The sequence below is a fragment of the Brassica napus genome, chromosome C2, assembly GCF_020379485.1.
Source record: "Brassica napus cultivar Da-Ae chromosome C2, Da-Ae, whole genome shotgun sequence".
Lineage (NCBI taxonomy): Eukaryota > Viridiplantae > Streptophyta > Magnoliopsida > Brassicales > Brassicaceae > Brassica > Brassica napus.
The window spans coordinates 54,084,246-54,111,579 of record NC_063445.1 but is presented as its reverse complement, the minus strand read 5'-3'; the positions used below and the strand labels follow the sequence as shown (position 1 = coordinate 54,111,579).

At 33.2% G+C, this 27,334-nt stretch overlaps 3 protein-coding genes across 12 annotated transcripts; 2 read left to right on the top strand and 1 right to left on the bottom strand.

The window, feature by feature from the left end:
* Positions 1-510: 510 nt before the first annotated feature.
* On the top strand, positions 511-7,083 carry LOC111198122 (calmodulin-binding protein 60 G). Of its 5 annotated transcripts, none has more exons than XM_048748024.1 (12): positions 511-754; positions 856-931; positions 1,442-1,973; positions 2,339-2,493; positions 2,574-2,925; positions 3,008-5,434; positions 5,679-5,771; positions 5,875-5,949; positions 6,039-6,077; positions 6,156-6,243; positions 6,321-6,397; positions 6,696-7,083. In XM_048748024.1, the coding sequence occupies exons 1-6, from the start codon at positions 678-680 to the stop codon at positions 3,475-3,477; spliced, it is 1,662 nt and encodes a 553-aa protein (XP_048603981.1). In that variant the 5' UTR covers positions 511-677; the 3' UTR covers positions 3,478-5,434; positions 5,679-5,771; positions 5,875-5,949; positions 6,039-6,077; positions 6,156-6,243; positions 6,321-6,397; positions 6,696-7,083. The 5 variants fall into 5 exon arrangements, with proteins under 5 accessions (XP_048603981.1, XP_048603978.1, XP_048603980.1 ...); XM_048748021.1 differs by having other exon boundaries at positions 6,670-7,083; XM_048748023.1 differs by having other exon boundaries at positions 6,321-6,436.
* A 9,420-nt stretch (positions 7,084-16,503) lies between these two features.
* LOC111206366 (putative cysteine-rich receptor-like protein kinase 31) lies at positions 16,504-19,260 on the bottom strand. The gene is made up of 6 exons (XM_022703026.2): positions 18,296-19,260; positions 17,868-17,989; positions 17,573-17,783; positions 17,263-17,500; positions 17,018-17,171; positions 16,504-16,939 (listed from the first exon to the last, which is right to left on the bottom strand). Exons 1-6 carry the CDS (start codon positions 19,203-19,205, stop codon positions 16,607-16,609), a joined length of 1,968 nt encoding a protein of 655 aa, XP_022558747.1. The 5' UTR covers positions 19,206-19,260; the 3' UTR covers positions 16,504-16,606.
* Positions 19,261-23,249: 3,989 nt separating this feature from the next.
* On the top strand, positions 23,250-26,315 carry LOC125581870 (putative H/ACA ribonucleoprotein complex subunit 1-like protein 1). 6 transcript variants are annotated; one of them, XR_007319635.1, is made up of 4 exons: positions 23,260-23,572; positions 23,818-23,966; positions 24,049-25,390; positions 26,034-26,315. XR_007319635.1 is itself a non-coding variant. In XM_048748017.1 (4 exons), the coding sequence occupies exons 2-4, from the start codon at positions 23,938-23,940 to the stop codon at positions 25,330-25,332; spliced, it is 555 nt and encodes a 184-aa protein (XP_048603974.1). In that variant the 5' UTR covers positions 23,260-23,572; positions 23,818-23,937; the 3' UTR covers positions 25,333-25,482. The 6 variants fall into 6 exon arrangements, 4 of the variants coding, with proteins under 4 accessions (XP_048603975.1, XP_048603974.1, XP_048603973.1 ...); XM_048748017.1 differs by lacking the exon at positions 26,034-26,315 and having other exon boundaries at positions 24,049-24,138; positions 24,897-25,482; XR_007319634.1 differs by having other exon boundaries at positions 23,261-23,572; positions 25,951-26,315.
* Positions 26,316-27,334: the final 1,019 nt, after the last annotated feature.

Here is a 27,334-nt window from a genome sequence, read left to right as displayed (position 1 = left end):
AAGGTATTAGACCGTCATAAGGTCATGTTTATCCTAACAAGATAAGGATAAGGATAAACACTATGTTACGGATATACATGAAATATATACTAGATAAACACATAGTCTCTGGTTGTCTTTATCATGTCTCGGATTGGGCCTGCAGTACAGGCTGGTCCATGGTCAATCATCATTTGGTTTATAACAAATTCTACTTTATAACTGACTTTCCCAATATGCGTGGATGTTCTTATAAACCGTTATATTTTGAATTAAATACATGAACATGTTTGGCCGGATAGAGTGTAAATTCGAGGTTATTATACGCTTGTGACTCAACCAGCAATTGATTTGGTAACGAATATATATATGACACTGCACAAGTGTCCTTATGTTTGGTTTTAATTAATCAACAAAACACTAAATAACTAATCTATAGCGTTGTTAATGTATAGCGCTACTAAACTATAAGAGCAGAACGAATCTTCCTCGAAGTTTCAAGTGCTACTTCGTCAATGCTCTCCCTTAATTTATATAATCCCCCATCAACTACTCTTTCACAAACTCATCTCCTGCTCTCTCCTCTCCTCTCACACACACAAAGATCCCTTTCTTTTTCTTTTTTTAGAAAGACTTGATAAAATCTTTTGAGGTTTTCTAAAATCTGATAACACACAAACACAAACCAAAAGTGATCAATGAAGATGCAACACACCCATTTTCATGGGGCTAGTGTGTACAATGGTTTAAAACCTCATAAACTAACATTCAAGAAGTGAGTTTTCTTCCATCTTACAATACAAATATATTGTTTGGTTGGTTTTCTAACAAGAATTTAAGTTTTTGAGTTTGTTTTTTTTCTCATGTAAACCTCAGAGCCGTGAAGAAAGTGATGAGAGATCGGTTAACTAATCAGTTCAGGGTTGAGATGGAGAACATGGTCAGGAAAATTGTGAGTTTTCTCACCGTCTTCAATTACACATAAGCCACATAATTAATTAAAATCTCAATTAGTCACGAAATTAGTTAAATTAATCCATTCCTACAAAGCCGCCAGCTTTGACTGACTTCTTCTTCTCTTCTGTCCCGTTTTAGTTTCTGTGGTTTTATAATTTGTGGGCTCCGTATCAACAATATTGAACGGTCCTTAAGTCTAGCTAGTTTCTATAGTATATCAAGTTATATACATATAACTAAGAAGTTTATTGATCGAGTTGTATGTACTAATATACGTATAAACAAAATACATGTGTTAATTAAACTAGTTACTAATTATGTTATTTTCAATGATTTAGGTTCGAGAGGGGCTTGATATATATTTTTTTTATAAAAAAAATACATGTGTTTTTCTTTGTATTTTTGCATGCAATTGTTGCAACTTGTTAACGTTTGCTTAGGTATACTTTATATTCAATGATATGCGTAAACTAGTTACTAATTATGTTAATTTTTAATGATTTAGGTTCGAGAGGAGCTTGATCGTGTTATTAAACCACATCTCTCCTCTTCATGGTCCCCAATAGAGCGATCCCGTTCGGAAACGCCGTCCTCGCGTTCACGGTTCAAGCTGCGGTTCATCAACGCACCACCGTCTACGATATTCACGGGGGCCAAAATCGAAGCTAGGGACCGTTCTCCCGTAGCGTTCGAGCTCGTGGATACAGCCACGAACTCACGAGTCGTCTCAGGACCGCTCTCGTCTTCTCGGGTCGAAATAGTGCCGCTGAACGCTGACTTCACGGAGGAAAGCTGGACCGTTGACGTATTCAAAGGGTATATTGAAAAGCAACGCGAAGGGAAACGTCCGTTACTCACCGGAGATTTAACGGTGGCGCTTAAAGACGGCGTCGGAGTGATCACCGGAGTTGTTACTTTCTCGGATAATTCGAGCTGGACTAGGAGTAAGAAGTTCCGGTTAGGTGCTAAACTAACCGGTGGTGGCGCCGTGGAGGCGAGAAGTGAAGCCTTTAAAGTTAAAGACCAACGTGGAGAATGTAAGTATAGCTGTCTGAAACGGTTAATGCGTTTAGGGTAAAATATCAAAACAAATCACTTAGATAGCACAAAAAAAAATATTTGTCACAAAATAGTTTACAAAGAGAAAAATCTTAAAACTAACAATACTTTAAAAATAAAATGATTAAATTACTTTAAACCTTAAAAAAAATATGGTAATAATTTAACCCTAATCTCACTCCCAAAATATTAAATTATAAATTCTAATTACTAAAACAAAAACTCAAGTACAAGATAAATAAAAATAATACTTTTTAATTAATAATATTTAGAATAAAAAGTGTTTTAGTGCTAGTATTTCTCAATGATCAATAGTTTTTTTTCTACATTTTTGGTTATGCAGCTTATAAAAAACATCATCCTCCGTACCCGGGTGACGAGGTTTGGAGACTGGAGAAATTAGCAGGCGTTTCAGCGAAGCGTTTGGCTGAGCGGAAGATTTTTACCGTTAAGGATTTTCGTCGTTGGTATACGGTAGATCCAGAGGCGCTATACAACGTAAGATTGATTATAAACCTAAAATAATTCAATGAATCTTTGAAGTAAATAAACCTAACCTAAGTTGTTCTTTCTAACAGCTACTTGGTGGAGGGATCTCAAAGAGAACATATGAAGAAGTAATTGTATCCCATGCGATGGAATGCGTTTTAGACGAAGCAGAGTGTTACATCTACGACGCAACAACCGCTCCTGGTGTGTCGCTTATTTTCAACTCTGTATATGAAGTGGTCAAAGTGTATATCAGTGATGGCACGTTTCGAAACCCCGACCAGCTACCAGCTTATCAGCTTGAGAAGCTGAAGCGTGAAGCGTATCAAAACCTTAGCCAGTTTAGGCCCTTTGTGGAATATCCACAAAGGTCCTTGCAATGCACTCAAAGTCCTGGATTTGGAATTGCATGTCCTGGATTGCACCACAACAACTTTCAAGGTATACACTAAGGTTTTTGATATGTATATATCTTATTATATATAGACTTAATAAATTATTTGATGTTTTTTTTAATATTTAGGAATTTCGGATTCATCAGACTCTTTGAGGTCTCTTTACTTCGCCGCTACAAACTCCACGGTCCAACCAGAGAACTCACCAGCCACGACGTCGTATCACATTGATGGAAAATTCATGCAAAGGAACAGCTTCAATGTTAGTGAACACGATCCGGTGTACAGTGAATCACAAACTGTAGAGACAAGGGATTGTATCGAGAATGACGAGAATAATTGTGCTTATCATCAACATCATGACTTTCCCTTGAACTGGTCGCCTGGTGCAGCGGATGTGGAGCAACAATTGAATAGTTTTTGTGTTAGCGTGTCTGGCACGGAAGAAGCTGGAACGTACGATGTTAACATTAATGTGGGATCTCCAAGAGGCAGGTGGTGTAAGGTCAAGGCAGCCTTTAAGATCCGAGAAGTTTGGAAACTCACAACTGCCAGAAAACGAGGGAAGGCTTGTAAGAACCCTTGTCTACTCTATTAGATACAGAGGTTTCGATGCTTATACGGTGCATGAAAGATGTGTATGTTGTGTATGTGTGTGAATTCATATTCTTTCCTTTTGATAGAATAGGGTTAGTAAAATGGATCCCGGCCATTGAATGTTTCCAATGGTTCAATAAGTACTGGGGATTAGTCTTTGTGTATACCATGTTTGATATGTAATCTCTACAAAAAAGGCTATACTGTATATGCAACCAAATCAGTTTACATGTTTTATAATTCAAGTATTTGTTTTTCTCTAATTTGAAATGTAACTTGTAGCCTTTACATTACATGACATATTGGATTCAAAGGTTTCTTGAGGTTCACGAAAGCTATATATAACATTACATGACATATTGGATTCAAAGGTTTCTTGAGGCTCACGAAAGCTATATATAATAAGATAAATTTATGTGTGTTTTTTTTTCTCTCTTTGCCTATACCATATATTTTAGAAAAAAATAAAACTTCTTTTTTTTGGACAAAGTCAGTTTACATCTTTTAAATTTTGTGGTAAGAGCGATCACAGAGACGAAAAAAAAACAGTTAACTTAAAATCTTCATCGTGTTTGGGCTGCCGGCGTTTGCCGGTGGCTCTGTTTTTTCTTCATTTGTTTTTTATTTTTGTTTTCAATAACATCAGATGGATGGTGAGACTTTGAGAAGGTTTCTACATTCATTTTTCTTCTTTTTGATGATAATGGAGGTTCCAATCAACGTGACTTATATGGGTCAACGAGAAGTGATGGTGAATCCACAATCAAAAAGGTATATTGCATATCTGTCTAGAAAATTTCCTCCAGTTACGGAGACGTTTATTTCAAGTTTTTTTGTGGGAGTGTGTCTATGGTTTGATTTCACCCACAACGAACCATCAATCTCTGTGAAGGCTCTCTTTGTCCTTTGCGATGCCCGATTTCCAAAATTCCAATTAGCAAATGGGATTAATATTCAATCTCAAAGTGTTACATTGCGTTTTGATGAGCGTTTTGATGAGCGAATTTGGGATCCGGGTATAGCATACTCATGGAGAATCGAAGAATCAATGGAAGGGAAGATATGGCTTTATCGGTTTCAAAGCAAAAGAATTTCAATGCCATGGATAGATACAACAAAGCATGTTATCTCATGCAGCGGGAGTGTTTGGGACGAATTGCGATGTAACAGATGGATCGCATTCAATGATCTTCTTAGAGAAAAACGGCATTTACTCACAAGAATTGAGAGCCACAAGAAAGATCTTAAAAGACCAAGAACGAAGTGGAGGAAAGCTAGCGAATTAGCATGTCCTACGAATGCGTTAGGAAGCATCGTGTCATTGCTGTCTCTGTTAAAAGTTCTTTTTAACTACATGTTTGGTGTAATTTATGTTGTATGTAATATGTTACATTGATTTGATATCAATAAAGTTACGATGTTATAAAAAAAAAAAAATTGTGGTAAGAGTGTATTTCGATTTTATCCGCCAACAATGTGTAGATTCATTATCACGTTATATAATTATAACAAGTCTAGAAACATCATCTTTTACAATAAAACAGACTTGCCTCTCTCCTCATTAAGCCACGTCATCAGGGAAGGAGAGGCATTTTGGACACGTGTCACTTCCAAACACAAGCCAATCCGCGTTTTATTGCCTTTCTTGATTGGGTCATTTGTTTTGTATATTCATTTCTGGCCCATTCAAATTTAGGGCACCGTCTGAATCTCTGAAAACGTTTGCTGGAACCTCCGGACTCCTCTGGCCAGCTCAACGTAACGTTTCCAGTTTTGCATTAATAAGTTCTTCATTCCGAGATTTAACTTCATTACCCCCCACTCATCCCACTCTCAAGCACTCAATCGGACACATCCTATCCCAGCGTAACTGACGAAAGGTTCGACTATAAATCTTCGATCTCCCGCCGATGAACAACACAACTTCAACCAAATCGAGAAGAGGATCTTGATTCTGTGTAAGTCTCAGTTCACAAGCCATTTACTTACTTGCATAAGTTTATCCATGGACGAATTTGATGTTTTGATGCAAGCATGCATACACATCTTTTCTTACCAAGTCTTTGATTTATAATGAGTGTGGAAGCGTTTATAGTGTTTTTTCTACAGTCTGCTGCTATTTCCTGTTTGTGTTACGACTCAGGGCAGTATAGTGATTAAATAAGATTTGATCATTTTGATATCCTTTTCCTGCAAAAACAGGATTTGTTGAGGATCTCTTAGATATGTCCATGGCCCCAAAAACGGCTAAAGCATTTTTTATAAATAGTGGATCATGAGCCCAATGATACACAGGTTAGTGGTTTCTCAAACTATATGATTTTCTATATGTCCTATTTTTTTTCTAAGCTGTCTACCTATAAGAATTGTTTATAAATCTCATGTATGTATAATGCAGGTCAATCTGGTTTGGTATATACAACAACGCACTTGGAAGGCCTGAGAAGAAGAAATTTATCGCTAGAAAGAAATCGTGAGAAGAGGATGTTTCTTGTCATTTTTTGTGTTGTTTATTTTTATAAGATCTCAAAGTGCTTATAAGTGTGGTGTTATTATTTTCAGGTACCATAGCTCCATTTTAATATCAGCAAGTTTGTCCAGGTAGAATGAATGTAGTTCCTCAGATATTCTTTATATTTTCCTAATAAATGCATCCACGTTGATCCTCTTTTCTTACAGTCTCCCAGTGCTGCATCAAACTTTGATTTACCTGCACCATTTGTGTGGCACACAGACTGCCCTCATTATTGCCGTTTTCATCTTCCAGGTGTGAAGGATTCTAAATTCATGCTATGGCTAATATCAGAGTGATCTTTGATTTTAACCTTGGAATATTTTGTGCAGGCGAAAATAAAGAGGATTTCTCAATAAGATTAGCCAAGAATTTAGAGGATCTTATCATTACAGAGGGACCAGAAACTGTGAGCAATCTTCTATAATCACACTCTTGTCTTGGACCAGTGAGTGTTGTGCTTTCTATTTCTGACCGTAAGCTTTCTTTCAAACTTGTGTTATGATCTCAAATTGTGAAGCATGTTGGTAAAGTTCTACACCGCGCTTTTTATGTTAGCTTTTGCCTGAAAATTGACTCAAGTCTGCTGCTTGATAGCTGATTAGTTCAATGTTGGGTTTTGCTTTTATGATTGAGCTGCAGAAGTAAATTTCATAACTTTTTTTTTGTTGCTCTGTTCAGGTTATTTTGCATAATGAGAACTGCAGTTTCATGGATACCAAAAGGGGCTTCAAAGGCCATGCTGATCCTCCTTCTAAGATCAAAGAGCTGATCGAGAATGGCACTCAAGAAAAGGTGAATTATTTTCCCTTTCCATCTTCTACTGGACTTTTGTAAAACTCACCCTTTGATTTGTGGTTACATGTACAACATATGCTATCTGAGTGTGACATGGATGGAGCGTGAAATACATAGTGGTGAAGTTCCTCATGCCAAGGCTGTAGCCAAATATTTTGAAAAACCATGTGCCAAAAGCAAGTTTACAATTCTAAGCACTGTAAATTTTCCAACTATGAAAGCAATATCCCATGATTTTTATATTGTGTGGCCACGAATATAAGTTTATGTTTTATATCTCATCAGAAAATTCGATTATATACTATGTGTTCGGTATTGTTTTCATGACGGATTAGCTGGGTTCCTAAACACCTCCGTAGTCCACTATAAGTAACCATTTGATATCTACTGTTTTTGAAAACTTGATAGTTCTATACAAGTTCGACTTGATGGGAAAAGGATGTGTTGCAACAATATGCCTTTTCCATTTATTTATTAACGTTTGTAACCAAAATCATCAGTTTTCAAAGTTGCTGAACTCTTTCAAAACTAGAATACTCATTAGAATATGTTTTGATGAGATAGAAAGTGGCTGGAGTCCAGAATATCGACTCCAACTGAGTTTCTCTTTACCGGCAAGGTGATCAGGATTTAAACGATAACGGAGGGTGTTATATTTCATGCTCGAGGTTGTCATGATACGAAAGAATGGCTATACCCGGTCCCGGCCAGGAAAGCAATTGGAATCATCAGCTCCAGTCCATGTATCGACATGCTACCAATGAACATTAATTGTCATTATACAATTAAAGTTAATAAATAATTAAATATGATAGGGATTTTTTTCATATTTAGTATAGTAATTTTCAGTGATGTACCATATAGACAGGGAGACGGAGACGACATCAATTTTTGTATCCTTCAGATTTCCAGTCATGAGAACTAAAATCTTATAATACCAATTCTCCAAGATGTCAGATCATGATTCGGAGGAGACAGAGAGCTTACCGAATTCCCAAAGTCCTGTGAAAGCTTCGATGGAGAAACCGGTCCAAGTGAGCGGACAACCACCACAAGTGGTGTTAGTAAATAAGATGAGTGCATTGAACCACCATGCCCCGCTAACTCCAAGTTTGAGAACGAACATAAAAAGCCAAAACACAAATATGTGAACTACAAGTGCCACTCCAGATGTTATTACAATCACCTGGTGGTAACCAAACATCATTTACCAATAACAGTATCAAATAAACTATATATATATACATGCTAGGAAATGCTAGGACAAGCTGCCAAACGATAATTAACTGTCACTGTGACTGATTATTATCTAAATGAAAACTGAATTAGACTAAAACATGCATATATACCATGTTCCTGAGCTGGCATTGAGTGGTTGAGAGGAAAAACTAAAAAAAATGCGAAACGGATAGGGATGACCCAAGCAACTATGGTACCGGAGTGTTTGCCGATATCATCAGGCTGGCCCAAGTACTTAAGTATAGGAGTTGCAAAGAAGTACATAGGGAGAAGCAGATTTGTTCTTGAAGTTTCGGGGTCCTATCCGAATTTTTTAAAAAGATCTAAATTAATAATATTTTCATTTTGTTTTATTTTAGAAAAAATATTTTGAATTATATATCTATTTTTGATCAAAAAATTATATATTTTATTTAAGTAAAAAGTGATTAGTTTGGACGCTAAGAGGAATATGTCGCAGCTAATGATACTTGTTTTGAGTCGACATTTGTTAACGTTAGCTATTGTTTTTGTTTCCAAAATAAGCTCGGAATGGAGCTCAAAATCAGCGAAGAAGAATTCCTGGATCTAAAGTCCTACAACTGTGAAGGCTGGGTAGTAAGTTATGTGTTAACTCAGTACTATCTTTTAACAAGTTCACTCAGACGCAGCCAAGTGTTTGGTGATAATGTTGTTAAAGTTGTTTCTGAACTCATGTCTAATACTAATTGTGTCTGAGTTTAACAGCTCAACTATGTGGTGTTCTTTGCTTATATTAGTTTGAGAGAGAAGGAGAACATGAACCTAATGTGTTGCTCAAGCTCTAATGCTACAAAATATGGTGGGGTGAGGAAGATAGAGTCGGTAACTTTGGCTGAGCTTAATTCCTTTGTTTCGAACGCCTCCCCACAGGTAAACACAAGAAGATAACCTTTGCCTCTATTAATTTACATCGTTGTAGACCGTTGAGTTCCTTTGCACTGGGGTAGTAAGTGGCATTGACATCACCTACTGATGGTGCTACATTTCGTACACAAAGTGTTTTCGCATACTGCAACGAGGCTTCTCCTCCTTCACTTGCGCTTCATGTAATGAGGAGAATGCAGTTGGGGTTGTGACTTGTGAGGTAATGTTTTATCAACACAAAATCCTTCCTCCTTCCAGCTTTGTTGATAGTAAACTCTTATAGACATTATATGTCACATTCTGAAATTGTTAATGTGACCGTCTCCGTTGCATCTGACTCAGCTGAGTTTGTAGCTTTTGATACTGTAATAAGTTAGTTGACAAATACCAGGGCTGCAGAGGTCTCCCAACAAATGGTAACACTTACCAACTTACGCACATTTTTCTGTCCGTATTTTATGTAAACTGCATATTCAAGTAACTGAAATATTATCCATCACCAGAACGCAGGCTACAGCTGAAGCTTTCTCGATTCAACTTCACATGCAAACATCAGAGTTCATTTACGATTCTCACTAGCGCCCAGCCCAACCAAATTTTGAGAACCAAGTCAGTACATTAACTTCTTTATGCTCTGTCGGGAAACTACAGATGTTTTTTTATCATTGTTTAACATTGTTAATGCGCTAGGGTGGCAATGACAATCCGGTGATTTCATGCCTGGTGGTGGAGCTGTGAAAAGAAGTCATCCATGTGAGAACATGAGGGACTCAGACATTAGAGGAAGCACTGCTGATGGGAATGGTGATGGGCAAACAGCTGCTCCAAGTGAGCCAAATGAGTCACCTGTAGCTGAAAAGAATACATGAGAGGATGCAGCAGTTCCGGAGGAAGGGCGCTCCACAAAGAAGAAGAGAAATAATGAGATCAACAAGTTTGACGACTGATTGACTATAAAGACGCGCTCACATGGACATTGCATTGAAGGCTTTTTTAATAAAAAAAAAATCACTTTCTATGATTGAAGACGTTTCCTTAAACCATGTCACTGCTTTTAATAAGTTAAGTTTGTCCAACTAATCTATTACTACTCGTCAAGAAATATTTCTGTTTACAATGAATCAGCTACATCATATAACTCAACAGTTTAAATAAAAATGTATAAAATAAAAGATAAAACAAACATATAAAAGGAAAAATAATATAAGCTAACACAATCGACTACAATTGTTTTTTTTATTTTTTTTTTTTATTATCATAGTCAAATTAGAAAAAAGATTAAAAAATTAAAACAAATTCATTTTCATGAAAAAATATTAATGGTCGAACAAGTATATAATCTCTAAATGGAATAATAAAATAGGTAGTATTTTTTTTGAAAAACCAACAAATAGCAAAATTTAATAATATTTTAAATTAAAATAAATTAAAATTTCAAAAGTTTGTTAAACTTTAAATAATATAAATATTATTTGATCATTTGCTCACTTTCCCACAAGTACTATTTGGTACTTAAATAAAATAAAATTTCAAATGTCATTCTTTTTATATACTCTCCACATGGTACCTAACGGTATAAGAATTTTCTATAAATAAAATATCAACTATACTTTATGTTTAAGTTTCAACTAAATTAACTTTATTATGCCTATCAGCTTTTTATTATATTTTTATTGAATCAATTAGTCATGCTATTCTAATTTGAAATAAGCAACTTCAAAACAAAGTAATATCATGTAGTCGCTAACAACTATCAAATGGATCGGACAAAAATATCATTCTCTTTCAACATATTTTTATTTTCATACTTTTGAACATATTCTATTTACTAAGACCATTAAATAAATTGTAAATTCTTGTAAGAATAAAACATACGAACCCGGCGCGTAGCGCCGGAATACCACTAGTTATAAATATAAGATTATACCAAATCAACGAATACCATGAGGCATGACTCTCAAATTTCATAACAGAATCAACTTTCAAATCAAATCCCTACTTATCTTTCACTTGGTTAGAACTTATTAGAAAAATAATCTGCTGGCTTGGGACAGACTATTTTATTGCTCTGTGTTTCCAGTTATAAGTTTCGCCATATCGAGATGAATCGAGCTTGTTCAAAAGAAGAGAAAGCTCAGATGAACAATCGAAAGGTTAAAACGAGGAAGAACTGATGAGAAATCAAAGAGAATAGCGGAAGATTCTCTCTGATACTATATTAGAGGAAACAGAGTCGTTGAACTGATTTCTTTATCTATGTTAAAACAGAAGTCACAGTTTTGATTCATGTCTGATTTTTAAAAAAAATGGATCTAATGGACATATTTCTATAAAGTCATGTTACATTTAATCTCTAATCTCATCATTTAAATTTTGGGCCTACCATAAATTTTTATTGGGCTATCAATAATTGGATTTAAACAATAGATAATCCATTGGATTTATAAATAGTATAAGTTAAATATCTATAATTTAATGTTGTAATACTATACCTCCATATGTTAATTATTTAAATATTTGTCGATGTTAACTTTTAAAATTATAAAAAAAAATTTAAATAACAAAAATCATATTATTTAACAATGATTAATCTTTACTACATTAAACCAATGAAAACAAATTTTAAACTATATAGTTTATTTTAAAAATTAAACAAAAACTAAATGTTTAATTATTTACTCGATAATATAAATCTATGAAGCGAAAAGTTTAATTTTTTAAAAACTTTCTAAATTTGTGAAATGTTACAATATTTTTGAATATGAAAATAAAACAATATTTTACTAATCTTTATATATATAGTTACTATTTTAATAATGAAATAATAATCCGAAAATGTATATATAGAAGAAGATACAAATATATGTGAAAGTTTGAAACAATCTATTCAATGAAAAAAATACACCGTAAACTTATTATGTTTTAAAAATTGATAGACACATATTATTATAATATATACTAATTTAAAATTGAAAACAAAATGTTTTTATAAAAATAAATGAAAACAAAAACATGCGCGGTTGTGCGGGTCGAGATCTAGTTTCTCATTGAATGAAGAGTATTTACAATTGGTATATATACATCTCCAAACCAATGTAAACCAGAATCAATTCAACATAAATAACTCTATCCTAAACCGATATAAACCAGTGTGCTATAAATGATAATTTATGACTTTATAGTATACTAGATTTTGACCCGCGCTTATTCTCGTTTCAACTCTATTTTGTTTTTTGGTTTTAGTTCAATTTTTGGTTTCGGTTTTTTTTCAATCTAAGATATAGGAACCGTCCGATTATTTATGTATTTGGATTTGGTTTCAGTTTGACTATTTTGGTTAGGGTTGGACAAAAAAACTTGAATCTGAATAACCAAACCGAATACAATCCGAAAAAGTATTACCAAACTAAAACTGGTTAAATATCCGAATAGGTTCAAAAAATTTGTATTTAGAGAACCGAACTTGATCCAAACAGAAGTATTTTAAGTACTCGAAAGTACTCAAAATGGATTTATATACTTCAATATTAATTAACTTTAGATTTAATATATAAAAAAGTTTCTAAAATATATATGATATTTGAAAATTTCCAAAAGTAAATGTCTAAAATAGCTAAACAATACTCAAAACACCAAAAATATTTGAAATATCTATTGATTATATATCTAAATATTCATACCAAACCAATTTATATGTTAAGTTTATGTATTTTGGCATACATTATCCCAAAGTTATGTAATATATTATTTTTATTTTTATATTTTGAGAAATTTAAAGTATATATGAATTTTTAATTTTTAAAAATAATTTAAACGGTTGATCTAAACCCGAACCAAATCCGAAAAGATCTAAAACGAATCCAAACTGAAATTTATAAATTTACTGAAATCTTTAATCCTAAAACCCCGAATAGACTTTGGTTCAAACCCGAATGGGTACCAAAACGCTCATCCCTAATTCTTGTTTTTTTGCTTGGTTAGAATAATAATGAGAAGAATATTTGGTAGAATAATAGAAAGATTTAGTTAGTTAATGTATATATAACATCTTAAGATTCTTAACAAATCAGATATAGCAACAATGTGAATCTCGGATTAAACTTTCCCTTTCTATTTATTTATTTTATTCTAAGAAAACTCTAGTTGCATAACGGTAACATTGTAATTATAAAGGAAAATTATAAACAGGGAAGAGAGATAATTGATCTTCATTGTTATACACTTGATGTATTATAAAATTTAGTTTAGATAAATTTTAAATAATTAATAAATATATTCTGAAATTTGATAGAATTCAAAATTATCAGTGTCAATAATAATAAAAATATTGATAGACATATATGAAATATCTGAATTAATACTAAATTGGTTTAATTTTGCTTGGAGGTGGTCCTCAACGTTAAAATTTTGGTTTGATTTTCAAAACATAAACATGGAAGAGAGATATTTGATCTTCATTGTTATACAATTAATGTATTATAAATTTCATTTTGATAATTATATATACTAACGTCACATAAACATGGAGTAAATACATATTGTATCTTCATTCAGTTATTTATGTAAAATTCTATGTCTTCCACGGTTTTTTTGGTCAATGTTAATTAGATTGGTTTGATGATGGTATTAGTTGTCCACCATGTTCGAAATTGTGCTAGACGCTATACGTATGCTCGACCTGGGTTTAGCGAGTTAAGAGAAAATCGGGAAAAAATCGGAGAGTATTCGGGTAGTAATTTTTTATGAATATTAAATATTTTCACATTTTTGAATTATCCTATATCTAAAATTGTTTGAGAGTTTATACCAAACGTTGTATAGTAGTGCAACGGTTACATTAAGTTGATTTAGTTCTCTTGTCATGGGTTCGATTGCCAAGAAAATCATTTTTTCGCTTTTTTAACATTTCATTTATGAAGGACACATTTGTAATTTGCATTTCATCATCTTTCTCCCGACCTGTTTCTTCTCTAACGCTAGTTGACAGCCGTTTTTTTTTTAACATAAATCATCTTTTTCTTTGGCGATTAGCTTTGATTCTTGATCGGTAACAATGAAATGTGATAGATCTATGCTTAAAGGACCGATTTTGAACCGAAAAGTGCCAAAATATGTACCCTTTTTTTTAATCCGAATTTTTACCCGAATAACACAAAATTGCGGCGGAGCACCACCGAGTTGCGTTTAAGCGGCGCGAAATCGGCCAACTCGGCCGCGTTTTTGAACATGGATCTAGATTAGTTGACCCTGTGGATATAAATGACTTTTACTCTTCATTAAAAGTGAAGGTAAAAATGGTTAGTGTAAACAAGAAAAGTGGTACTATAAATATGGTATTTTTGACAATTTCTCAAATATTTATTATACTTTAATAATTTTTCTATGTTTAGTTTAATATAAGTTATAGTATATGTTTAAATGAACAAACCTACTTTTCTATGGATTCAAAAAAATATTTTGATAATAATATGTGGCATATGACAAAGGTTATAATGTTTATCAAATAATATTAAAGGATCAGAGTATCCCCCAAGTTCTTCAACTGACATACAACCTTGAACCAGTTTGAACTGATCTGGATCAATCACATAATCTTTGATTAAGATTTTAAAAGAAGGCAGTTTCGTGAAGACTATGGCACGTGTACGGGTAGAGTATCTGTAGTTGCTTTTGAATTATTGTTCTCGTATTTTAAAAGACAAGCATTTTTATCACACTAGTCATCTCGTCTCAGAAATTTCGTAGTAAATAAAGTGATAGTATATGATATATAGTGAAAGTATGGATAAGGTCGTGACCTAGCATTTTTATCACAATTACTCCAAGACACAATGGCTAGGGTCCTTTCAGGTTGAGCTAATAATCTCAGGTGAAACTTGCTATTATACACATCACATAAATATTTGAATCTTCATCCATATAATATGAAAAATGCTATTATCTACATCTATATTATTAAAACTAAAGTATATTTTGGTACTGTTGGGAAACATGGATACTAGTATAAATGAGGATTGTTTGGAAATATTGATAGAAATATAAAAAATAATGTATTTTTATTAATTTCATTAATATAATTGTATTAATTATTTTTTCATATTTCATTCATTTTGACAATTTCATTAATTATGTTATCTTAACAATGCATCACATAATTAATTATATTATCATAATAATAATAGTGCAGAATTTTATTTATTAGTTATCTATATTATTAAAACTGAAGTACATTTTTGTACTGTTTGGAAACATGAATACTAGTATAAATGAGAATTGTTTGGAAATATGAATAGCAATATAAAAATAATGTCTTTTTATTAATTTCATTAATATAATTATATTAATTATCTTTTCATATTTCATTCATTTTGACAATTTCATTAATTATGTTATCTTAACAATGCATCACATAATTAATTATATTATAATAATAATAATAATAATAGTGCAGAATTTTATTTATTAGTTAGTCATTATTAACTTTCTGCCAGTTATAAAATAAAAAACTAGATGTTTCGCCCGCACATGCGGGCTTAGTCATTTTCTAAATATTTATTATTACATGCATTATAAATATATATACAGATAACAGCATAATATATAGGAATTACCTTTTTATACTAAAAAAAATATTTTATTTAATTAAAATAAATTTAAATTCGTTTTTTTATTTTTAGCTAATTTATATATTTTATTCATTAACGAACACAATATATAGGAATTACCTTTTTATACTAAAATATATTTTATCTAATTAAAATAAATTAAAATTCGTTTTTTTTTATTTTTAGCCAATTTATATATTTTATTCATTAAGGGTATGAATGATATTAGTCACTCTAACTTTTAATATGAGAGTTCCGTTGCGAAAAATCACTTCGCAAATAATAGTACTGATGTAAAATAACTAGGTTTTGCATATTTTTAAACGTTATGTTTAGTTTGTTTTACTAAAACTTTTTTATATATTTTAGTTTCAATCGGTGGAAAATTATGTAGCCAAAGCATAATTCAAAGACATGTTTTTTTTTTTTTGGCCGGGACAGAATAGCCTAGTGGTAACACTAGAGTGAACTGGATCCCAAGGCACCTGAGTTCGAGTCCTATGGGATTCGAGTTTAGTGGTTGGAAAAAAAATATAAAATAAGAGTTTTTTCATTCGAAAAAAAAACAAAGACATGTTTTTGTGAAAACATAATTCAAAGACATGTTTTTGTGAATAATAATAATCAAAATAATAAAGGGTATTACATTTATTATCACTTAATTTTTCACACCATATAATTATTTTACTAAATAAAAAACTCTTTCTATTTTATTTAATTTAGCCAAACACATAGAAATAATCATTTTTATTAGTTTATAAAATCAGTTAGGCATAAACATTGGTTATCCATTTAGGTACTAGTTATTCTTTTCGGGTGTTGTTGTTCTTTTTTGTTTTGAATTTATGTGTGGTTTTGAGTTTGATCTTTCTCAGTTTGGATGAGTTCGGTTTATATGTATAGGAAAAATTATCTAAATAACAAATGTATCTAAAATGGATTTGGATATTTGTACCAAAAATAAATATATTACCTGATTCGGTCCAGATGGTTTGAATATAATTAGTTATATTATAACTCATATGTATAAAAATGTAAAAACTAATATCTGCGTGAGTGCACGGATCAATACGTGGTACATATTAAAAGTTTCAACGAGGAGTAACAGAAGTGATTGAAGCACTGTCTACAGAACAAGGAATAGACTTGCTGCTGGATTGCCCCGGCTCGTATCCATAGGTTAAGGGGTCTAAATTGGATCTGTTCCTCAAGAAAAATCCAGGTGGTCGAGGCACAGGTAGAACGATAGAGCTATTGGTAAGCATCTGAAAGATTGTTGACATTTCTGGTCGAGCTGTAGGGTTCTCTTGAACACATAAAAGTCCGATATGGATGCATCTAGTGACTTCAACCATCTCACACGTATCCCTAATAGCGGGATCAAGGAGTTCTAAGGGGGAATCATTGTTCCAAAGCCTACAAGCCTGCAAAAACAAAAACAAAAAACTCGTATGCAGCCTTGATCACAATTAAAATGGAGTTAAAAAATGATATTTCCACACATGTGTAACCAAATTGCCACCAGAATCATCCATCTGATAGAAGCTGCTATTTTTCTTTCCACAAACAATCTCCAGAATCAATACTCCAAAGCTATAAACATCAGACTTGGTAGAAAATTGGCCATGCGTCATATATTCTGGAGGCATATAACCACTGCAAATATACAAATAATACTGTTAATGTCATAGAAAAACAACAAAAAGGGTTCATCAAACAATAAATAAGGAGAATAGTAAATACTAACAACGTTCCAACCACTCTGCCTGTCTTGTCTTCAGTTTGGTCCACTCTGAAATTCCTAGCCATTCCAAAATCCGCTATTTTAGGGTTCATATCTGAATCTAAAAGTATATTACTTGCTTTGATGTCACGATGTATAATTGTGAGCCTTGAGTCTTGATGAAGATAGAGAAGCCCTCGCGTAATCCCTCCGATGATGTTGTACCGTCTTTTCCAATCTAGCTGACTCTTGTTTGTTGGGTCTGCATTAGACTAAGATTTTAAGAAAAAAAATTCAAAGAAGAGCATAAACTAAAGTGTTCTTCTTTTAATACCAAAGAGGAAATAATCAAGGCTCTTGTTGGGAACAAACTCGTAGACAAGTATTTGTTCATCTCCTTCCACGCAAAACCCTAGAAGCCTAACAAGATTCTTGTGTTGAAGCTTGGCCACAATTACAACCTCGTTCTTGAACTCTTGCGTACCTTGTCCTGAATTTCTTGATAGCCGCTTCACTGCAATTACTGTTTCATCTGCTAACTTTCCCTACAAAGATACTTATGGAAAGCTTCTCAGATTTCATGACTAATCAAGTAGTCATAGGTATATGTATAGAGTTCATATATATACCTTGTAAACAGCACCAAATCCCCCTTCACCTAGCTTGTTATTCGCTGAAAAGTTATCTGTTGCAGCTTGAATTGTGGTAAAATCAAATTGCAGAGACTGTGGAGTTGTCATGTCATCATGAGCTGCAATAACATATGTATGAGCATGTTGTCATCAAAGTCCAAAAGCACTGCGACAGTGGTAATTTTTTTTTTTTTTTTGGTAAAAATATTAAGATTTTATACCAATTTTCAGAGTTTTCGACAGAAGTTACATAGATACATGTAGCTGAAAAATAAGCCAAGTAACAACAGAGACAGGAAAGAAGAAGCAACTCTTAAGATCTAGCAGTCAAATAAAACAATATAAACCGAAACTACTAGCCGAAAGCTGAGGTGGAAGCTTGACCAGAACAGAGCAGTGGTAATTTTTATCCAAAAGCAACTTACTTTGTGGCTTTAGTGTTTTATATGAGTGTCTTCTCTTCCAAAACACCAATCCTGAAACAAGCAGCACTCCAGAAAAAACCACGGAAACAACAATCGCCACAATAGCTCCTGTAGAAATCGTTTTCCCATCTGGAGCAGAAGGAGGAAGCGGCACGAGTTGAGGAGGTAGCGATGATGGCGTGTCACCAAAGGCACCAAGATATTTATAACCCTCCCACCGGAAAAAGCAGACTGGTTTGCCAACGGTTCCACCTATGTGCTCATTGCAGCAACTCTGGTACATATCTACGCTTGCTTGAATACAGGCTTCACATTCCTCAGAGGATATCCCCGGAATACACTGCATTAGCACGTATATACTATCAGAGCCTATCTGAGCGGATTTATCGATCACGTACCGAGATTGGCCGACGCGAGTGATCATAAAATCCATGAACGCATCCCATGTTCTGCTATAAGTTGTAAGGTTCCCCTGGAACCTTACAGAATTATATAGGGCCTGTGTAGGCTCTAATTGAATCTGGTTGAAAAATGAATAGTTCGAATAACGAACGAAACAGAGAGTCTTGTCGCCTCTCCACTCCCATGAGTCAGTCTGGTTCGGACAACTTTCTAGTAAACCATCGAATGCGAGTTGGATACACTCGGAACAGACAACTGGATCAGTCCCTGGGATACAGAGGCCTAAGACAAAAATTCTTCCAGGGCCGTCACCAACCGACACGTTGTAGAAGCCGTTTCGAGAACGAACATTGGAAGCAAGAGTTGAGTGAACAACACGACGGTTTGTATCATAAGCATCGTTTGGTCTGAAAAACAGTGAATCCCCACATCTTGGTTCTGTAGACACGTAGCCGAAGCTAACGGCTAGGACAAAACAGAGGATTGAGAACAGCTTGTTAAGAGACATTTTTAGAGATTGTTTTTTGCACAGATGGTAAGATACATTTTGCAGATCTTGAAAATTTAATATACCTTGACCATTTACGGAACATTGATTTCGTCAAAAACAGCATGCGTGTTTTGAATTTTCGCTAAGTAGCTGATACAAAGATATATACACAAGTCAATTCGGTACAGCTTTGGGTAAATGATGAAAGTGAAAACATACGCGCTAACGTGACCAATTCTCAGTTCTTCTAAGGGCTATTGGACCAACAGGTTAACTTTTGAAAATTCTGACTAATTCTAAACTTTTGGTAGTGATAAAACTCTTCGACTATTTTTGAATCATAATAAACCCTTAATTATATGTTTTAGTTCCTTTAATTATAAATTGTTAAAGTCTGTCACCCTTCATCTATAATTTTGTAACTAAGGATGACATAAGAGCAGGATTAATGATGTCTCTTAGATAGGTTTCTTAGTGTAATTGTGATCTACACTATACTAAAAGGAAGATATAAGCTCCTCTTAGAGTGTCCACGTAGGCACAAAAAATCGTCCAATCAGAGAGTCCGAAGTTGCCACGTCATCTTATTTATTTTTTCATAAAAAATGAAAAACCAATGCAAAGGAAAGGATCGAACCCGGATTAGAATGACATGAATATATGAGAGATACCACTAAGCCATTGAGACTTTCTTGGACACATATACAAAATTCACTAAATATGTAATCACACTCTTATGTACATTTACAATAATATGGATTCAACTTTCAAGATTCCAATACATTGTTTTGTAAAAAAAAAATAAGTAAGTGACTAAGCTAATATATTCTTTGAAAGTGTGAGAACATTGACATATACCACAAAGAAATAGATTTTTGTTTTCGTGACAAAGTTAAGAATTTTGTAAAAGTAAGTTTAACATATAAATTTTCGTGACAAATATAAAAAATCAAAGATTTTTGTATAATTTTGACAAAACAACTCAAAACATAGTTCTCTAATGTCTTAATAAAATATTATTTAAGGGTGCAATAATTAAATATATCAATTCAATAAATTTTGTAATTTATAAACAAAACAATAACACAACAAATTTTGAAACATTTGTTTAACCTATCGATTTCTTTTCATGAGAATCCAACTAAACAAGATAAAAAAACAATTAGATTTATTTAATTACCATTTTATTCAATTTTGATTAAATTCAAATTGTAATAATGTATTTTTTTGAAGTTACAAAAAAATAATGTTCTTTCTTTATTACACTAGCATTATATATAGATTTCATATACACAAATAAATATAATATAACAACATAAGCTTGCTTTCCCCGATTCATATGAAAACTTTTTAAGTTATCTACCAAAACAAATTAATTAAATCAATCAAATTGTTAGAATACAACAAATTAAAATATAATTTTATTTTAAATTAAATTATTTAAAAACTAATTTGATGGTAATTTTTATGACATATATATATTATGTGAAAGAAATATAAGCTTAATATGGAAAAAAATCTTAAATACAAAAAACTCTAAAATTAACAAAACAAACTAATAAAAATTAAACTATGATATCAATTGAAAGCTTCTTAGACAATATTAATAAAATATTTAAGCGATAATAAGACAAATTTGATTTTTTTTTCAGCCAAAAGTTTATTATTAATTAGCATCAATTATTTCAAAATATTTAAGAAATGATGGACTTAAATGATATATGAACTATGAATAGTAGTACTTTGTAAAGCTGACTTAGATAAAACATCTGCACATCATTTTCCGTCCTTTTTGATGCCTAAATTCAAATTTTTCAGAGCAGTTATTCCACAAAGAGATCGTATGAAAAATTGTTTTGATATTCATATTTGTTTTTTGACTGTTAAGAAGATTGATAACTGTAAAAATGTCTCCTTCGAATATTATATGTCTATAATCGAATCCCCACCATGAGACAACTTTGTTTAAAAAGTAAATAATTTCATTTTTTATATTATATAATAAATATATATTATTTACTGATAATAAAAATATAGTTATTCATCTATCACAGATATATATGCAAATATGTGAATCAAGTACAACAATCAAACAACATAATGATTTCCACAAAGAAAATTTAAAATAAATATATTTATGTTATGTAGTCTTATTTTATATTCTTTAAATAATGTAATACAATATTATACATTATTTTTTAGAATTGAGAAATACATATGTATCAGTTAGACAAATTAAGCGATAATTAGACAAATTTGATTTTTTTGCTAACCAAAAGTTTATTATTAATTAGCATCAGTTATTTCAAGATGTTTAAGAAATGATGGACAAAAAAATAGAATGGACATAAATGATATATGAACTATGAATAGTATTTTGTAAAGCTGACTTAGATAACACATCTACACATCCATTTTCAGTCCTTTTGATGCTTAAATTCAATTTCTTCAGAGCAGTTATTCCACAAAGAGATCGTATGAGATTGTTTTGATATTCAGATTTGTTTCTTGACTGTTAAGAAGATTGATAACTGTAAAAATGTCTCATTCGAATATGATATATCTATAACCGAGTCCCCAACATGAGACAAGTTTGTTTTAAAAGTAAATAATTTTATTTTTTTTATATTATATAATAAATATATATTATTTACTGATAATAAAAATATAGTTATTCATCTATCACAAATAACTATGCAAATATGTGAGTCAAGTAGAACAATCAAACAACATAATGATTTCCACAAAGAATATTTAAAAAATATATTTATATTATGTAGTTTTATTTCATATTCTTTAAATAATGTAATACAATATTATACATTATTTTTTTAGAATTGAGAAATACATATAAAATTTTATCCGCGCGTAGCGCGGTTAAAATATCTAGTTTAAAGAAAAAGAGAAAATGTAATTATCACAAGAGACGTCCCTTAATTAGGTGGTGGAAGAGCCGAGCATGTTTACTGCAATAACCTCTAAGTGGGTTCTTAATGAACTTTTAACTATTAAAGCTAAGATAAAAACCTTTATTAAGAGACACTTAGTTATAATGGTACAATGGTAGTATTTTAATTAAGGTTCTTAACAAAAAAAAAATATTAAACTTATTTTTAAACTTTGCCAAGAACACCTTTTTAAACTTAAAACCCACAAAAAGTTCAATGAATTGAAGACACAACAAAGTTATTGCTTTTCCTAAAAATTGAACCTAAGAACTATAAAGCAGAACAGATTAATCCACAATCAAGTGAAGAGTCTCAACAAAATGAAGCTAGAACCGAGATAAAACGAAGAGACATCATATTAAAACATCAATGAAGACATGACTCAGTTACTGTCTTTCCTGAAACCCATTAGCGAACTTGGAAACCAAAACTACAAAAGAAAACTAAGCCTAAATGCTACGAAACAGAGCAGATTAGTCCACAATCAACAAAGACACCAACAAGAAGAAAAAAGATTAAAACTTTACTGAAGAGATGAACAAAGCTATTATCTTTCATGAAACCCCATTAGCGGGCTTGAAAATAATAAACCACTAGAACAAATTAGGACGGAAGAAGAAAGAGATGAAGAAAAAAGAGGAAACCTTTGAAGGGTTTTACGGTAAAGGGAGAGGAAGGAAGAACAAGAAAGGGACCAGGAAGGGGAAGGAGATAAGTGGCGAAAGAGAGGGTTACTGTGGGAGGTGAAGAAAACAAATCTACTACACATGAATTCCAGGAAGCAAATCAAGAAGAATACGGAAACCTAACGGAGATAGATAACATGATGCTATCTAGTATCTAGCCTCTAAGCCATGATCGATCGAACGCGATTGTTGCTATCAACATGAACATCAGATCACAGGAATCAAACAGAAACTAAAAAAAAATGTTTCTTGAGGAGAAGAAGACGGTTCGAGAAGAGAAACGATCGTAACTGCATAAGTGTTTTTTTCACCTACCAAAATCACCTCTCCAATGCCCTATCAACACACGTCCGGTAAGAAACGTTTCTTGAAGCGCTTAATTAAGACCCGCCTCTTAAGTTAATTGTCATTTTTCATTTATTTTAGTTACTTTTTAGCCTAAGAGCCCCACGTAAGGACACCTGTGGCTATGAAAAAAAACGGAAGTCTTTATTCTCTTCTCTTCCTCTCTTCGTCTGTATCTCTTCCTCTCTGTCTCTCTCCCTATCGCCGATAACGGACTTCTCCTTCCTCAGATCATATGCTCCGGCGTTGTTTTTTACAGCAAGCTAAAGAATAAAGATCGCGGCTTTGATGAATCTGAAGCTGATGAGTATCGAGAGCAGAAGGAAAGACAAGGACTTTGAGAATTTCGTGGGGTTGCAGCTTGGTGGTGGATATCGTGACAAAGGACCTCCAAGCGAAGTCGTTGGTTCGTTTTCTCTCCTCTCTTAGTCGATTCTTATTGTCGCTCTGCTCATGTTATCAAAGCTCAAAACTTTATTAAACAAAGTTCTCAGCTTTGAATGTGAATGAACTGTTTCCTGCTTATTAGAGTTCTCTTGTTTTGAAGAATCAGTCTCTTAACCCTTTTGTGACAGTAGTTTAAGTTAAAAAGGTACACACTTTATGACTTGTCTCCGTTATGACAAGGTTTCTTCGTCGGTTATATAACAGAAGTTGCAACCTTTCTCCATGCTTGTGAGGGTGATGCTGTGACCAAGCTCTGCCAAGAGAAGATCCCTTACTTAAATGCCCCGATCTACCTGCAACACAAGACTCAGATTGGGAAAGTAGATGAGATCTTTGGTCCCATTAATGAATCTGTATGTTTTTCACTCTCTATGAGACGGTCTTCTATCACTAGTCTACTTACTAATGCTAAAAAGTATTTGATTCTTTTTTCAGTATCGTAGCTACCTCATACGCTGAAGGGGACAAGTTCTACATCGACCATGCAAAGCTATTACCTCTAGCAAGATTCCTTCCTCAACTAAAGTAAGCTTGAAGATCAGTAAGTCGTTTTTCAGGTTCTTTGTTATGAGGTTAAAGCTGAAGCCTTTCACTGTTATGCCACTATAGCTGTCAAATGGTCCGTCCATGGTCCAAATGGGCATGACCAGTTGGACCATTTCAGTTTTGGGCACTAATGGGTGGTTCATATTGGACAATGGTCCAAACAAATGTCCAAGACCAATAGAGACCATGTCCAAATGGGCATGCCCATGGACACTCAATAAAATTTATAATTATTTTTTAATTATTAGTTTAGATCTTATTTCTAAAATTTTGAAATTATGTTTACTTTCCAAAATTATAAAAGTATTTTTTTCTTGTCAAAACTGTAAAATTATGTTTTCCTTTCAAAATCGAGAAATTTCATTTTTCCGTCGAAACCGAGAAATTGCGTTTTTCCGCCAAAACCAGAAATTGCGTTTTCCCGCCAAAACCGAAAATTGCGTTTTCCCGCCAAAACCGAGAAATTACGCTTTCCCACAGAAACCGAGAAATTGTGTTTTCCCGCCAAAATCGAGAAATTGTGTTTTCCCGCTAAAACCGAGAAATTACGTTTTCCCGCCAAAACCGAAAAATTGTGGTTTCCCACCAAATTAATGAAATACATTTTTCCGTCAAAATTGTGAAATTATGTTTTCCGTCAAAATCGTGAATTTTTTATTTTAACGATAAAACTATTGTTTTGGGTTAAATTGTAAAGTTATGTTTTCTTTTGTTAAACTCATAAAAACATGTTTTAGGAAGCTCATGGACACACATTGTCCATTTGGTCTTCGCCCAATTGGACCATGTACCAATTGGGCTTTTGTCCAGTTTGACCATTTATTAATTGGGCACGTCCATAGTCCGCCCAAAATGAATTGGACTGGGCTAGCCCATGGTCAGCCCGCCCAGTTGACACCTCTATATGCCACCGTGGATTTGAGGGTTTCAAGAAGGAGATATCTGGTTTCTTGTTCGCTTGGCGTTTTGGTAGATACGCTTACTGGTTTGGTATTAGCTGTTGATGGTTTTGTTGCTATTGTGGAGCCAAGAAGAAGGGGAAGGGAGATTATGCAAGGAAGGTTTTGTATTTGGTATATCTTCTGTTGTATCAGGTTGTGCAGCTCTCAAGTGTTTAGAAGCCAAAGTTGTCAAAGACTAGGTTCCTCTGGTTTTAGTGTTACAGTTGATTGATATGATTGGCAACCATTACTTGTAAGCTGTGAAAGAGAGGAAGCACGATACAAGAGAGGTATTGTTTGTTTCTCAAGTTTAATAATTTTTTTGTAAGAATTTTTAATTAAGAAACTAGTATTGGAGCATAAAAATGTTAGTGTCTCTTAACTAAGTTCTTAACTAACATTTATTATTAAAAAAGTCATTAAAAAACTCTAATGGGTTGTAGGGTTAATCATGTTCTAAGTTCACAATTTGTAAGTTAAAACATTACAAAGTTGTCCATAAATAAAGGGAAAACACATTTTAATGAAAAGTCCTTCTTAAATACATTTATTGAAATTAATAAATGATAATGGCATGCCATTGTAAATAACTTATAAAACCAATTACGGAATCCTAGTAGTATAGATGTACTTTTTCTTTCCCTCGAACTGATTGAGAAAGAAGACTATTGGCTTCCTAATCACAGCAAAAAAAAAAAAAGTCTATGGGTAAGTGAAAACATTGGTGGCTTTTGCTTCATTTTTTTCTGTCTTCACGTGCAAAGTTTGCTGAATCTGTGGCTTCTTCTACTTTCTTTTCTAAATACACACACAAACGCACTCATAATTACTCTTAAAAACGATTCCACAGATTCCGGTCGTGCGTACTGCCACTTGGCTTTCCACCCGACAATGATTTGGCAGATGTTTTGTTTTGTGTTATCTTTCTAGCAGAAAGGCCATAATCATTGACTGAAAAGTGTGGCCAAGGGCGTTTGTGTCTTCTTACCAAAATCACACTTGTTTCAAAGGGTTTTTAAGGAGATCTTAAGCCTTTCTTGATGATTGACTCATAGTCTCATACCACAAAAAAGGAAGAACTAGCAATCTTGTCATAGTTTCTCCATATCAATCTTCTTGACTTTATAGTAGTCAGGCCCTTTCCAAAGCCAAAAGGCCATTTATTTTGGTCAGGGTTTTAGTTCTCGGCTACTGTTGTTACATCTAAATCTAAAGGTTGGTTGGTTCCTTTGATTTGATTGATCCAAGAGAGGACATGCTCTAATATGTCATTGTTGCGCGTCTAAATTTTAGATAGAGAAATGGAAGAAGAGAAGAAGAGAGTTAGGTGTTGCAGTGATTGCAGAACCACCAAGACACCAATGTGGAGAGGTGGACCATCTGGTCCCAAGGTCTCTTCTTTCTACCTTCAGTTACTATACTTATAACTTTGTTTGATATTAATAGGATATCATGTAGTTCAAGTAGTATTCTTAACTTGGTATCCCTTTGGTTTTGTAATGGAATTCGCAGTCACTGTGCAATGCATGTGGGATCAGATTCATGAGACAGAGACGATCCGAGTTCTTGGGCATTCATAGACACAAGGCATACAAGAAGAAGATAAACACATCAATATTGTCATCAAAATTTTGCGTGTCTCTCAAGAAAAGAAAGAGTTTAAAGGAGGAAGAACAAGCTGCTCTTTGTCTACTATTATTGTCTTGCAGCTCTGTTCTCGCCTGAAAGAAATAAACAGAGTATCTCTGAAAAGACAGTTTTGCCCTTTATTTTATCCACGCTCTTTGGGCCATTCTTTTTGAATATATTAACGTAGTGAAGTTGGGCCTGTTTTGTATCAACAGTCCTGACCCGTAGAAACGATTGGTCAAAGCCATTTCGTGGTCAAAGCCTTTGCATTGACAGTCTGTATGCACCCAAAAAAAAAATTGATGTCAAAATAAAAAGTTAGTGTATTATTAAAAATGAATATAAAATACAAAAAAATCTTTGAAACAGTGAAAACTCTGTTTGCGCGGGTTAAGTTCACCTGCTTCACCAACGTACCATAACCAAACCAATAATGTTTAGACACGTATGCATGCAACTAACACATTGACGTGTTCAATAAGCGGAAAACCGTGCCAGTTTTATGTTACCAGAGGGAAATACACGGCGGGTAAAAGGTTTAAACGGCATGCATTCGTGCGGGCTGTTATAAACGATAGATTAAATTTTTAAAAAGACAACTAATT

What these genes read in the sequence shown, in the direction of transcription:
- LOC111198122 (XM_048748024.1), top strand. Translation starts at nt 678, where the DNA reads ATGAAGATGCAACACACCCATTTTCATGGGGCTAGTGTGTACAATGGT. An exon ending in AGAACATGGTCAGGAAAATT is followed by an intron (nt 932 to 1,441) that starts GTGAGTTTTCTC and finishes TTAATGATTTAG; the next exon opens with GTTCGAGAGGAGCTTGATCG. An exon ending in TAAAGACCAACGTGGAGAAT is followed by an intron (nt 1,974 to 2,338) that starts GTAAGTATAGCT and finishes TTGGTTATGCAG; the next exon opens with CTTATAAAAAACATCATCCT.
- LOC111206366 (XM_022703026.2), bottom strand. Translation starts at nt 19,205, where the DNA reads ATGTCTCTTAACAAGCTGTTCTCAATCCTCTGTTTTGTCCTAGCCGTT. An exon ending in GGCAGAGTGGTTGGAACGTT is followed by an intron (nt 17,172 to 17,262) that starts GTTAGTATTTAC and finishes GTATATTTGCAG; the next exon opens with TGGTTATATGCCTCCAGAAT. An exon ending in GTGGCAATTTGGTTACACAT is followed by an intron (nt 16,940 to 17,017) that starts GTGTGGAAATAT and finishes TTGTTTTTGCAG; the next exon opens with GCTTGTAGGCTTTGGAACAA.
- LOC125581870 (XM_048748017.1), top strand. Translation starts at nt 23,938, where the DNA reads ATGAGATCTTTGGTCCCATTAATGAATCT. An exon ending in TTGGTCCCATTAATGAATCT is followed by an intron (nt 23,967 to 24,048) that starts GTATGTTTTTCA and finishes TTCTTTTTTCAG; the next exon opens with TATCGTAGCTACCTCATACG. An exon ending in AGATTCCTTCCTCAACTAAA is followed by an intron (nt 24,139 to 24,896) that starts GTAAGCTTGAAG and finishes AACATGTTTTAG; the next exon opens with GAAGCTCATGGACACACATT.